The 14,106-nt window shown below is 35.5% G+C and overlaps 1 protein-coding gene across 1 annotated transcript in view; it reads right to left on the bottom strand.

The window, feature by feature from the left end:
• Window positions 1–542: 542 nt before the first annotated feature.
• The window catches only part of LOC140810328 (uncharacterized), a 36,438-nt gene continuing 22,874 nt past the window's right edge, over window positions 543–14,106 (bottom strand). Inside the window, exons 6-7 of the mRNA XM_073168204.1 lie at window positions 13,851–14,080; window positions 543–599 (exon numbers count right to left, since the gene is read on the bottom strand). Of these exons, the coding sequence (XP_073024305.1) occupies window positions 543–599; window positions 13,851–14,080 (287 nt within the window). The remainder of the gene's footprint in view (window positions 600–13,850; window positions 14,081–14,106) is intronic.

Genomic DNA, 14,106 nt, shown 5'->3' with positions numbered 1-14,106 from the left:
AAAAAAAAAAATCTTTTAAATCACACAACAACTCAAGCATCATGGTTCGATCGCTCTACCAAGTAGGGACAATTATTGCACCCAACAATCTCCCTCCCAATAATTACACTCCTTGCAAATCAATGACAATCGAACCCGTGACTTTGGCTCTGATACCAATTGTAGGACCAAGCGTTTGCCGCTTTACCAAAAACTATAGCTGGTGGTAATGGTACAACTCAAATCTTTTAAATCACACAACAACTCAAGAATCACGGTTCGATCGCTCTATCAAGTAGGGACAATTATTGCACCTAACAAGTTGTTATATAACGGACTGATGGAATACATTATGTCATATGAGAGTTGGTAGAATATGTGAAATATTTTTCTATTATAAGCTATCGACTGATCTGTTGACTTTCACAAATATCCTTAACTATGTCTGGTCAAGAGTTACTTTAGTATATATCTGAGTGGTTCGGTCGAGTGACAAATTAATATAGTGCAACTGGTTGAGTAGCTTTACAGGTAGAGACACTAAATATCTTGCGATCATTCACTCAGATTTTGAAAACCGGCAATGTGTTGCTCTTTGTCTTGGCAAAACAGTCGAGTACCTAAATACACGAATAGTGGCAGCTTATTATAATACAATGAATCATTATTTGTTATCATATAAATAAGGGATATTATTTAAAATATATCGAATAATCTTCTTACAAAATTCAAAAAATATTTTTTTATATATTAATTTGGTACACAGGCAGATTTTGAGCTAGCTAACCAATGACTAGGGAGACTAGGAGGACGATTTTTTAACATCGTCTAGAAGCTATGTCTTTCTAAAAATCAGAATAGTGGGCGACCGCCTAGCGCCTAAGTGGTTTTGAGTAGCGCCTTTTAGAACAATTCTTTAAGTAAAGAAATAATTTATTTATATTTTGACTATTAGTAACTAAAAATATAAGTTTAATAATTCAAATATATATTTATGTATTTCTATTTATATATTTTATATTCATTTAATTTGTAAAAATAATTATAAATTAACTAAAAAATTTGCCTAAAATGATGACGTGAATCTTGTGTCTCGGTCAGACACTATGGAGACTGGAATCACGTGTAGTCTAACTATCTCTCGAATATGTAACTTTGCATACTGTGTCATAGAGAAATTTGATTTCACTGGTAGAAAATGTGCTAACTTTGTGAGACGATCAACTGACCCAAATCGCATTGAATCCTTTCACCATATTTGGTAAACCCACCACAAAATCCGTTGTTATGTTCTCCCACTTCCACTCGGGATGGGAAGTGGTCGAAGCATTCCTACTTGTCTTTGATGCTCTGTCTTCACTCGTTGACACGTCAAACATTCAGATACGAAGCGCATCATGTCTTGTTTCATTCCCGACCACCAATATAAAAGTTGCAAGTCCTTTTACATTTTTGTACTTCCGGAGTGTATAGAATAAGGGGTATTATGGGCTTCTGTCATAATTTCAACACTAATTAAATATCCACTAGGGACCCATAGTCGTCCTCGATATTTGACAATGTCATCCTTGACTGTATACAACATCCGATCTTTCGACTCATCTCAATGTCTCCTTTTCTGTAGCTACTAATCATTAATATACATGGCTCGAATTCTGTCTCTGAAGGTAGATTGCATTGTCAAGCTAGATAAAATCAGAGCCATGCCCCTAGCATAAACCTCGAGATCAAACCTCTGAATTTATGCCTGAAGAGGTCGTTGTACTGATAATCGAGCCAAGACTGTCGTTTTTCTGCTCAAAGCGTCAGCAACTACATTAACGTTTCCGGGATGATAGTTGATGTCGCAGTCGTAGTCTTTCACAAGTTCTAGTCATCGTATTTTCCTCATGTTCAACTTCTTTTGCGTGAAGAAATATTTGAGATTTTTGTGGTCTGTGAATAATTTTCATTTTTCGCCATGCAAATAGTGTCTCCAAATCTTCAGGGTAAATAGGATTGCTGCTAACTCGAGATCATGCGTTGGATAATTTTTCTCATGCGCCTTAAACTGTCTGGATGCATAAGCTATGAATCGATTGTGCTGCATGAGTAATGCACCCAAATCTAGCTTCAAAGCGTCGGTATACAACACAAACTCCCCTTATTCTAATGGCATAGCTAGAACTGGTTCCGTAGTGAGCGCTAGCTTCAACTGATCAAAACTGCTTTGACACTCCGGTCTCCTTACAAATTTCGCATTCTTCTTCCTCAGAGATGTCATGGGAACTACAATAGACGAAAACCCGTGATGAACTTGCAATAGTAGCCAGCTAAGCCCAAGAAATTACAGATTTCTGTTACACTTTTAAGCACAGGCCACTCTTTAACTGTCTAGACCTTAGATGGGTTGACTTATATTCCTACTTTCGAAAAGATGTGGCCTAAGAATGGCACCCTCTCTAGCCAAAATTCGCACTTGCTGAACTTTCCATGTAATTTCCGGTCTCGTAGTATTTTTAAAGTCGTCCGCAAGTGCTGCTCGTGCTCTTCTATGCTCTTTGAGTAGATCAATATGTCGTCGATGAAGACACTGATAAACTGATATAAGTATAGCTGAAATACGCAATTCATGAGATCCATGAAGGTCACTGGGACATTAGTCAACTCGAAAGGCATCACTAAGAACTCATAATGCCTATAACGCATTCAGAAAGCCTTCTTATGCACATCCGATCGAATATTTATCTTCAAAAATACTGATGTTGAGGCCCGTATTTCGTATTTGTAAATTTATGGAATTATTTAAAATTTTCCTTTAAATGTAAATAACTTGCCTCATTCATAAAATAAACTGAATAAAAAGTTTAAATGTCAAAATCGCAACAGAAGTAAATACTGTTTCAAAACAATCACTTAAAAATAGTTCAACAAGACAAAAATGAGTTTGAGCATAAAAATTATAAATAAGCTGAAACATGAGGTCATCGGGTTCCTACTACTGCCGACCGAAGCTAGCTCACTGGTCTCCGCCCTTGGCCCCGACCTCATCAGTACCTACAACAATCAAGTCTAGTGAGTCTAAAGCCCCAGCATGCATATATAATAGATAACAAGTAAATATATCATAAAAATCGGCGTAACATAAAAATATCGTATCGTAAAAACGTAACATGAAAATCGTGTCATGAATAATTATAAATCCGTGCATAACTGAAAATCGTACGTAAAATGTTTGCTCGATAGAGACCTGTCATAAAATAGCATATCATAATTTTCTGTTGAGATAATGTTCTATGCAAGTGGCCCGTAACATAACATGAATCGTATGATCAGACTAAACCACAGTATACTGGGCGGTAGAGATCATCACAGCCCTTGGACTAGATATCTGTACCCATACATGAACGTGAACCGGTCGTAAGTCACCGGGTGAAGTAATAATCCCATAAGCTGCAATCCCATAAGCATGAGGTGGTCACAAGACATATCGCATATATCTCAAAAATAAACTTTTTATATTTTATGCACGTAATATAATTTTAATCCTGTTTTTAACAAATGGGTTGGATCGTTCCTATGCTCGCTGCGACCTAATTCTAACGTGAGAAACATGCAATTAAACTCAACTTGACCAACATATCATAATCGAACCAAAAACGAGACAATTACGCCCAACAAACTTAGTATCTAACCATGACTCCGTACCAACCCGAACCAACATCGAACCATCATTTAGTCATTATTAAAATACACCTAAAATGATGAAAAATATATACCAAGGGCTGTAATACACGAAAATGGTGCATGGAGGCCAAAATCATGAAACGCTCTTTCGAGAGTCACTTTGGCACATTGCATCGTAAATTCTCGTACGACCTCTAAACTTAACCAAATCACAAACGGCCAAAAACATGACCTTCCTAACTCAATACGGTACTCTCCAGTCCAAGTCCATAGGCTAAAAGCCAACCAAGAACTCGTACGTAACCTCTGAACCGCAGCAAAGTTGCTGTAAAATTCCAGCGGTAGCAACTGTTCTTGCATCGCTTCGTTTACAAGGCTATTGGCCATTGGGGCTTGAACCGCCAACCAGAGCCTCTTCCCAACATCCTAAGGTATGGTTTGAACCATGGCTAAGTGGCCCTAGGCCAAACACAATCCAAACAAACACCTACGACAACTCCGAAGCTCTACCCGAGACGCCATTGAGCACGCGTGGGGTGTATTGCTTCACTTGTTGTCTTGGTCATTCCAATGGTCATGAGATTGACCATGACTTGATCTAGAAATCATGAGGTATTGTGTGAACCATTTCTAAGGGCTAGAAGCCAACTAAGATCCACCCAACATCCTCAAATTCGAAACTACTCACACAAACTCGAAAATGAAAACCGAAGGGGCTGTCTTGTGTTTTTTGTTTTAAAACCGATGGGACCATGAACCAAGCCATGAAAGGTCATCTTGGTCATGTCATAAACATGCTAAGTAAGGTTTCTAACCATGGTTACAGGCTCAAATGACAACCAAGATTCGAACCTCAACCTAGACAACCAAAACCAGAAAATCGAGACTCAAACTGAACTAGGGGGAAAAGTTGCTGTAGTTTCTTGATTTAGCATATAGGGACTTGAACTAATGGACCAAAATGATCCTAACACACTCTAGTACATTCCTAGATGCAGCCTTGGGTGCCTGGAATCAAGCCAACCTCCTAAAATCACAAAACAATACCAAACGTGAAGCACAAGTGGGAGCCAAAAAATCTGTGCAGAATTTTTGTGTAGTTGCTGTCAAGGATTTCGGTTTTCGCCATAAAATTGTGATCATGTAACGTTTTAAAATATTTATATGACTTGATTGAAGAGCAAAGAAACCATATATACATGCCTGGAAATTCGATTTTCGAAAGAAGAAACCAAAACGACGAACGCGGCGCGGTGGAGACGGAGTTCCTTTTCTTTTCTACTTTTCTCTCTTGATGGCTTACGATTTTAGCTGAGGTTTTCTTCAGAATTTTCGAAGGAGAGGGTGAGGGAAATGCTAGGGAAATGAAGGGGAAGGTTACCAATTAAAATGAGTCAAGGATGCTAAAGGATGGAAGTTTCATGTGGGGAGATGGAATGGTAAAGGAAAATGTTACCTTCCCTTTTTCTTGTTGCACGAAATGGAGAGATTTGGGGAGAGTGATGACCGAAAATTTCAATCTAGAGGAAGGTTGAATATTGCTTAATTGTTAATTAGTGAGGATTTAAATTGAAGGAATTATATATGCCATGAGGGGTAAGGAAGGTATCCAAATGGGGAGTTATGAAAACATGATTAAATCTTTTAAATGGGGTGGCCGAAATTTCTTAATAAATGGGATGAAATATTTCTTAATTATTGAATTTTAACCCTTTAAAGTTTTAAACACTTATTATGTATTTTAGTGAAATAATAAATTGATTTAGGATAGTAATTATCTTGCATGCATGTATAATTCTTTAAAATAAATTACTAATACGTTAAGTTACAATTTCTTGAATAAAATAGGCCTAGATTGATTTATCTCAATTGGTCACACATTTTAATTTGGGCTTTTAATTAAATTATTGGATATAAAGGAGCTTATTTACTACTTAACTCTAATTAATTAATTAAATCCCTAAACATTTTTTTTCATTAAAATAAATTATTCTTTATCTTAAATAAATTCTAGGAATATTTTCTTATCATTAAATTTTATCTCAATACTCCAACTCCAATCCGGCCTCGTTTATTTAACCGAAAAGATAAAAACTAAACTTTTGTTTATAATAAATTATCACGACTAAACAACTTTTAAAATGCTTTAAATATAAAAAAATCTTTTTATTTTAAATAATAGTAATTATGCATGGCTTATATGTAGTCTGGTTTAACGGGTTCTACAACTGAAGCTCCTTGCACTTGATCAAATAAATCATCGATTCGGGGAAATGGATACTTGTTCTTCACTGTCACTCGATTCATCTCTCGATAGTCGATGTAGAGTGTAGAGCCCAAATTGAGTACACGTAAAACTCATGCATTAAATTAAATTGTTAAATCATTTATTTAAATTTAAAAGGATTTTACTTTTAGAGATGCATGATTTATTCAAATGCATTATTTTAAATTAATTATGGTTTTGTGATGCACGTTGAAATATTTTCTTGAGTTTCATGTTTCAGGCGATTATTCAATGCGGGATCGAGAAAAAGAGACTGACAACGATTTTGGCAAGTTGTATTTTATTTTTTAAGTCAAGAAATTGTCATTTTAAATGATTTATTTAGTTTCTAGTATTTTTAAAGCCTAATTTTATTATTAAGTGATTTTATGATTTTTTAAACTTTTAAAGATGTGTCACCTGTGCATTTTATTTTAAATTAGAGGTGTTAGAAAAGTTAGTATTAGAGTAGTATTATTTTATTATTATTTACTCATGCATGATTATCCCCAATTAGGAAATGAATTATTAATTAAGCAAAATTTTGTCCCATTATTAATTATTTACCATGCATGATTATCTGCTAATGAGGCAATTAATTACTAATCAAGCTAAATTAATTCCCCTAATTACCTACAAACACACGCACACACTCAATTCTCCCTTCCATTTCATTTCATTTTTTTAAGAGAAAAGCTTAGGGTTCTAGTGTACCAGCAGCCGTCCCCTTCTCTTCAAATTTTCCAGCAATTCTCGTTGAGTTTTCTTCAGGAAAAATCGAGCCATGTTCGTCCCGCATCAACCCTCGCATCCTTCACGCTTCGGTGTCGTCCTTTCGGTAACGTTAAATATCAAGAGGCACGTATATTCTGTTTTTCCTGCGTCGATCTTGTCATAGTATTAATTTAATGTGTTTTGTGTGAAAATATGAGTATGTTATGTAGTAGTTTGAGCAGAAAATTTATTGGATGTGTTTTGAAGGAGTTTTTAGATCTCAAAAATTGATTTTACTGTTCTTTTAAATACTGCGATTTTTCGGTCGCCTTTCTGGAAAAACTTTCAACGTATGAAACGTAGATATTTTTGATACCTTTGATTTGATATAAAATAAAATATTTGAATAAATATTGAGTGAGTTATGGTGTTTTTCGTGGGACTGCTCAAACCGCGTTTTCTGAAAATTATGTTAGTGATGTGTTCTTGAAGTTTTATGGTTGCAGGATTCGTTGGGAATCGACGGGTGATCGCTGTTGCATTCAGGTATGTCGTTTATGAAGTTAGGATGGTGATTGACTTTTCGTTTCGTGTCGTTAGGCATTTGGGAGAGTCGTCAAAAAATCGTTTTGCTGTCAAAAGTCGTGTTCTTGGGTTGTTGAGTCACTTGCGATATGTGGTTGTTTTGGAACAATTGAATAGGCTCGAGTCAGTGTTATGGTATTATAGGATGGGTCTCGAGGTGTCGATTCATAGTCCGTACAATCGAGCTAAGGAGATTAAGCATCACATGTATTGAATTTCCGTTGGTTCGCGTCAACAGTGGGTACACGGACCCTGGCACGGGGTCCGTGCCTTCCCTTTTATGCACGACACATCTTACAGCACCTACACGGACCCGGAGCCGGACCTGGGCATGGGTTCCGTGTACTCCATTTTGGGAAAATTATGTTGAATGCTTTGAGGTTCGATACCTTAGTTTATTGCAAAGTTTAATAAGGTCGAATTAAGGGAATCTTAGAACTTCCTAAGGAAATGAATGAGCTTGTGTATAAGCATGATTATTATGTCTAAGTTACACCAGTTAAGTATTCGAATTCATATTAGTATGTTGCAGCAGTGGCCCAAGCAAAATCCAACAAATCCTTCAACGCCAAGTAAGTATGTTCGACGTGAGAAGAAAATATTTCAAGTTTTTGAGGTATGTTAAATGTCTTGTGACCAATTTATGTATGGGATTGGAAAGCGGTAAAGCATGACCAGGGACCAATCCACCCCGTTAAAGCATGAATGGGTTTATATCAGGATTGGAAAGCGTTAAAGCTTGAACGGGGACCAATCTACCCATTAAAGCATGAACGGGGATCTCATGTATGTGGCAGTGGATTTTTTCTTGTCAGCCAGTACCGTGGTTTAGTCTGATCAGGCACATTTATGTATGTGTCGCTTGCTTTGAAACATATCTCTACGCAAAATGATGTTATGTTTGCTCAAGTATGTATGATGCAAGTATGTTTAAGAAAATTTTTATGATGATGGCACGTATACGTTTGTGTTACTACGTTCATGTTTCAATTATGCACGTTCTATTTTAAAGATGCATGTGGTTTTATTACGTATTACTTGTTATTTCCATTTTATACATGTTGAGTTTTTAGACTTACTAGACTTGATCGATGCAGGTGAGGATGACTTTGAGGAGACGAGGGGTGGGGACCAATGAGCCGGCTTGGAGTGAGCAGGAGGCTAAACCCGAGGACCGCCCATGTTTTTAAGAGATTATGCAATGTTTCAAATACTATGATTTCACGTTATTGTTTACAATATTTTAACAATAATTTTTCTTTAGAAAAATTTATTGGTGATCTCTTTTATTGAAAATGTTTTGGATGAACAGTTTATTGATGATCGCAATCTGAAAATTATTTTGTATTTAAGAAAATTTTTATTTTTCCGCAAATTTCAAGTAGTTCAAAATACGGTACATTACAGTTGGTATCAGAGCGGTGTTCTTGTAAAGGGTTATGCCTACTGCCGGTTTCGAGAAGCTCACGAAGTCACACCTCAAGTCTGTAAGTTTTAAGGTTTTAAATTATTTCATGTAGTAAGCATCAAGTCATGATTTCAGCATGTACATATTTAAATTCAAATTACGTTTATCTTATGATGTTAGTATTATGTTCATGCATGTTGGGTTTATGTGTTGGGTATATGTTGGAAAAGTATGCCTCCCAGACATAGAATTGTGCGTGAAGCAGGCGATGAGAATAGGGAAGCCCAAGATGGAGAGAGGGTCACTCTTCCTCGTCCACCGCCAGATATGCATGCTTAGATGCTTGCAGGGATGACTAAGTTCTTCACACAGTTTGTGGGGAACTAGACTGCAGTAGACACAGGGCGAGGCCCCAAATAGTAGGCAGTCTACGAGAGGTTTAGGAGGATGGATCCGAAGGAGTTCTCGAGGACTACTGACCTGATGATAGCGGAAGGATGGATAAGTCCATTGAGGTAGTCTTTGCATTTATGGAGCTACAGGATGCAGACAGAATTAGATATGCCACCTTCTTGTTGTCTGGAGACGACAAGCTTTGGTGGGAAAGCGCGTCAGTGTCAGTGAACTTACAAACAATGACGCGGAATGGGTTAAGGAGGTTTTCTACTCCAAGTACTTCACTGAAGAAGTACGCTCCTGCCTGACCAGGGAGTTCATGTCGCTGCGACAAGGAGACATCAGCATGGCAGACTTCGTCAGGAAGTTTGAGAGGGGGGTGTAACTTTGTGCCCCTGAGTGCAAATGATACCTGAGAGAAGTTGAGGCATTTTATGGATGGTTGCGGCCGATCTTGCGCCCTGATGTTTGAGTTGCTGGTCCTACGACTTATGCAGTTGCCATGTCAAGAGCTTTGGCGGCAGAGTAGGACCAAAGGGACATTGAGGTCGATAGGCAGGGCAAGAGGCCCAATCAGGCGCCTCAGCAACAGCGACCTCAGTTTAAGAGGTCTTTCCTAGAACAGCAGGGGAAGAGACCATTTCAGGGACCACCGAAAGGCAAGGGTCTTATTCTCAACAGAAGGTTCCTCAGAGACCCGGTGAGTACCCAGTGTGCCTGAAGTGCAACCGCCAGCATCTGGGACAGTGTTTATTTGGATCGGGCAAATGCTTCAAGTGCGGAGCCAGCGATCATATGCTGAGAGACTGCCCGCAGTGGAGGCAGCCGACCAAGGAAGAGTGTATGCTATGCAAGCAGAGGAGGAGAACTCAGATACGACCTTGTTGACTTGAAATATTTTCATAAAGAGAGTAGCCACGAAGGCCTTGATAGATTCAGGGGACACTCACTCTTTTATTTCGGAGACGTTTGCTAATCATATGGATGTCAAGTCTATTGGACTCGATGTGAGATATTCTGTGATAGCCCCATCAGGGGAGGAATTATCAGCTACTAGCCTGGTCAATGACATCGATTTTGAGTTGCAAGGCCACTTAGTGTATGTCGATCTAATCGTGTTGCTGATGCCATAGTTTGATATTATATTGGGAATGGAATGGCTGACGAAGAACAGAGTCTTTATTGATTTTCAAAAAAGGTCAGTGCTGGTAAGACCTTTGGGCATGGAACAGTTTCTCTTTGAGCCAGATAGATGGAGAAGTTTCCCTCACTGCGACCTAAATTTATCATGAAAAATATGCAAATGATTTTCTTGACCAAACTTTGTAATTGAATCCAAAACCGAGACAATTACACCCAACGACTTCGTATTTAATCATGACTCCGTGCTAACCTGAACTAACACCGAACCATCATTTATTCATGATTAAAATACACTTAAAATGATGAAATAATGCTCCTAAAATGGTAAGGACGCTCTTTCGAGAGTCAATTTGGCACATCGCACCGAAATTTCACGTACGACCTCTAAAATGATCCGAATCACGAACGGCCAAAAACATGACCTTCCTAACTTGATGAGGCACTGTCCAGTCTAAGGCCATAGGCTAAAAGCCAACCAAGACCCGGAACACGCCTCTGAACCGCAGCACGCTTGCTGTCAAAAATTACAGCAATTGTGCCTTCGATTTCTTGTGTTGTTTTCGAGACTACCGACCATTTGGGCTTGAACCACCAACCAGAGGCTCTTACCAACTGTTGCGACTTTGATTGTTGCACTCCCAAGAGCAGGTTGTCCACAAGTAGTATAATTCGGTGAGTCCGAATATCGTATCCACAGGGAAGCTAAGGTAATTACAAGTTCACTACAATGTCTTTTTGTTTTTGTTTCTTTTTAATTTTAATTGAATCTTTAATGGGTAAATTTTAATTGTTCAAATTTAAATTTAAGTAGTTGAGATTAAAGGATCCACTCTTGGTATTTTAATAAAGTTAACATTAACGAACAATATTGAAATCCACTTAATAAAATGGTTCCAATATATTAAATAATCATATTTATATTATGTTATAAATTATAATCTTATAAGTACATAATATATACCAAAACTTATAAATGTGGTCAAGTATTTATTGTGCTATATATATTTGTAAACACTAAATCAAGGTTCCCACTTTAAATGGTTGGTAAAACCAAACAAACATTTAAATGGTACCAATAAATTAATACTATAATATATTCATATATAATAAATCAAGGAATCCAAGTTAAATGGTTGGTAAAACCAAACTAACATTTAAATGGTTCCAAGAATTTAATATTATAATATATTTATATATAATAACTCAAGGCATCCATTTTAAATGGTTGGTAATACCAAACTAACATTTAAATGGTTCCAAGAATTTAGTGTAACATATAGCAACAATAAATCAAAACTCCCACTTATAAGTAGGGTATAAAAATGCTTAAAGAAATAAATATAACATAAACAATAAATAATGATTAAATAATATAAAACATAGATTCTTACCTTATAATAACCTTATTATCATGCCAAGAGCTTCACCTTATCATCTCAACTTTAGGAAGTTAGCTATTCATTATTCAAAGTGTAAAACTTTGAATATGAAATTAACATGCTAATTATATTTAAATGAAGAAATAAAAGAAAAATATAGAGAGAAATATTATGAACTCAAAGATTTGTTCATAGAATGAGGGATATCTCAATACATTACAATGCACCCCTATTTATAGCCAAATTTGGGGAGACAACCACAAATAAAATATTATTTTTTACACATAAGTCTTCATTGGTGTTCCAAGAAATTAATATTATATTGCACATCACTTTTGACAAGCATCTTCTCCGAATTTTCTTCTTCACATAAAATGAAACATGTGGATAATTGAGTTGTCTAGTTGTGGTATTTTTTTCAGAATATTTGACCAAGTAGTTTGAGAGATATGGTCAAAATACTAGAGCATGGTAAAACTGCCACTCCTTCGGTAACTTTAATTGTTGCTTAATTTGATCCCAATTGTGAGAGGATTTTTATCTCATGCTTGCCACCAATATTGTAGATATTAACATCAACTTTCTACAGGTCCAAGAATCATCTTAATCCCATTTGCAACGCCAAGGTTATTCTTGTTTTATCGAACCTGTAAAAATAGTAAAAACTTATAATTACACAACAACTTATATTTTATACAATTTATTATAAAACATATAATATTTAAAAATTTAATAAAACAAAAACTATATATTTATATTATAAAACATTTAATTAATGTACAATTTTTATGTTTATCACACCTCCCAACCAGCTTATTGCTAGTCCCTAGCAATTTAAGCGTTAATAGCAATACAAAACATATTGATTAATTTAAATAGAAATGTAATCAGAACTATCTAAGTGTTTAAATAAAATTTGAAAACTGTCAAAGTTATATCAAGATCATCATAATTATAATTTATGAAATAATTTGAGATGATTAATTCAAAGCTTATTTTAGGTAGTTAAATGTACACGGCCTTCAGAAATTCCTAGTAAGAGTCTCAACTCCATATCCTCACAGGTTAATAAATGTTTCAATTTATGGCAACGATTTCTCTCATGGAGTTGGAATACAGATAAATGCTCAGAAAAATGGTTTACAGAATGCAGACAGACAAACGAGCCAAACTAATCAAAAGATAGAAAATCAATTGATTTAAAATCCAGTTGTTCTTATTATATTTTTTTTTCCTGATTTTTTTTTTTTTTTTTTACATCATGGAATCAGACTAAGTTTATGCTTTTTGACCACATATTTATTTAATTTGTACAATGTATTTCTCTCTTTCTTTTTTTATTTTTTTTTTATTTTTTTATTCTTATGAGAGAAAAATGGGTCGCAGCATATAACTTAAAAATTACATAGATCTTCAACATCTTTCTTTTTGTATTTTTCTTTTTTTTTCTTTTTTTTTTTCAGGAAATATATATTTTTTTTTCAAAATAAGAACTCAAGATCTAAACAATAGATAGTCTCTCTCATGATCAATAAAGGCTCGAAAGCTGTTTTCTCAGTCCTCTCCACTCACTCACAAAATATGTGTGAGTTCAAAAATTTTAGGCACTCTTATAAGGTATATCTTGGGCCATATACTTTACTACCTAATTTTATCACAATGGTTAATCACTCAAAAAGATTTCATAAATCATATTTTTATATTGATCAGAATATTAAAAATGACCTTTTTTCAAATAAAATTTAAACATTCTTAAATAGATTAATGCATGTTCTAATTTAAATCTTTCAAATATGTAATGTATGACATTTTTGCAAAAAATTAATAAGGTACAAACAATAAACATGGTTTTATTTTAAAATAATATTTAATTTTTTTTTAAATTTGTTTTTTTTTTTTTTATATGTGTTCTCCCCCCAATCAGAATATGACATTGTCCCTAATGTCAAAATAGCTATTAATAAAGAGTACATAATGAAAGAGATATCACCTGGAACTTTATTGAAGATAACAAACTGAAACAAACGCAAACCAATCCACGACTTTTGAATCAATGATCCAACTTCCTTTTCTTACTGCTTGATTGCGACCAATTGATCTTTGTTATCATCGGATCAGGCTTATGAACAAAAGCTTCCAAATCATCAATTAATTGATCGGCAGTCGAAGCACAGATGAGCATCCGTCGTGAATTTTCTGAAATGAAATTCTGTTCCACAGCTTTATCAAGAAATGTCAACAAACTGTCATAATAATTATTGATATTCAACAAGCCCACGGGTTTATTATGGATATTAAGTTGTGCCCAAGAAACAGTGTGAAAAATTTCTTCTAATGTACCAAAACCACCTGGTAGTGCGATAAAAGCATCAGAATTTTCAATCATTTGAGTGATTCTTTCATACATAGAAGAAACTTTTAATTCCTCCCCAATCGTAACACCTGTAATATTTCCTTCAGCTAAAGCTATAGGAATAATACCCAATACCTGACTACCTCCAAGATGAGCAGATGTTGAAACAGATCTCATTAACCCAATATTACCTCCCCCATATACCAAGTGAATTTTT

The sequence above is a fragment of the Primulina eburnea genome, chromosome 13 (assembly GCF_022965805.1).
Source record: "Primulina eburnea isolate SZY01 chromosome 13, ASM2296580v1, whole genome shotgun sequence".
NCBI lineage: Eukaryota > Viridiplantae > Streptophyta > Magnoliopsida > Lamiales > Gesneriaceae > Primulina > Primulina eburnea.
Note: the sequence above shows the minus strand (reverse complement) of the source record. Positions and strands in the feature narration are given on the sequence as shown.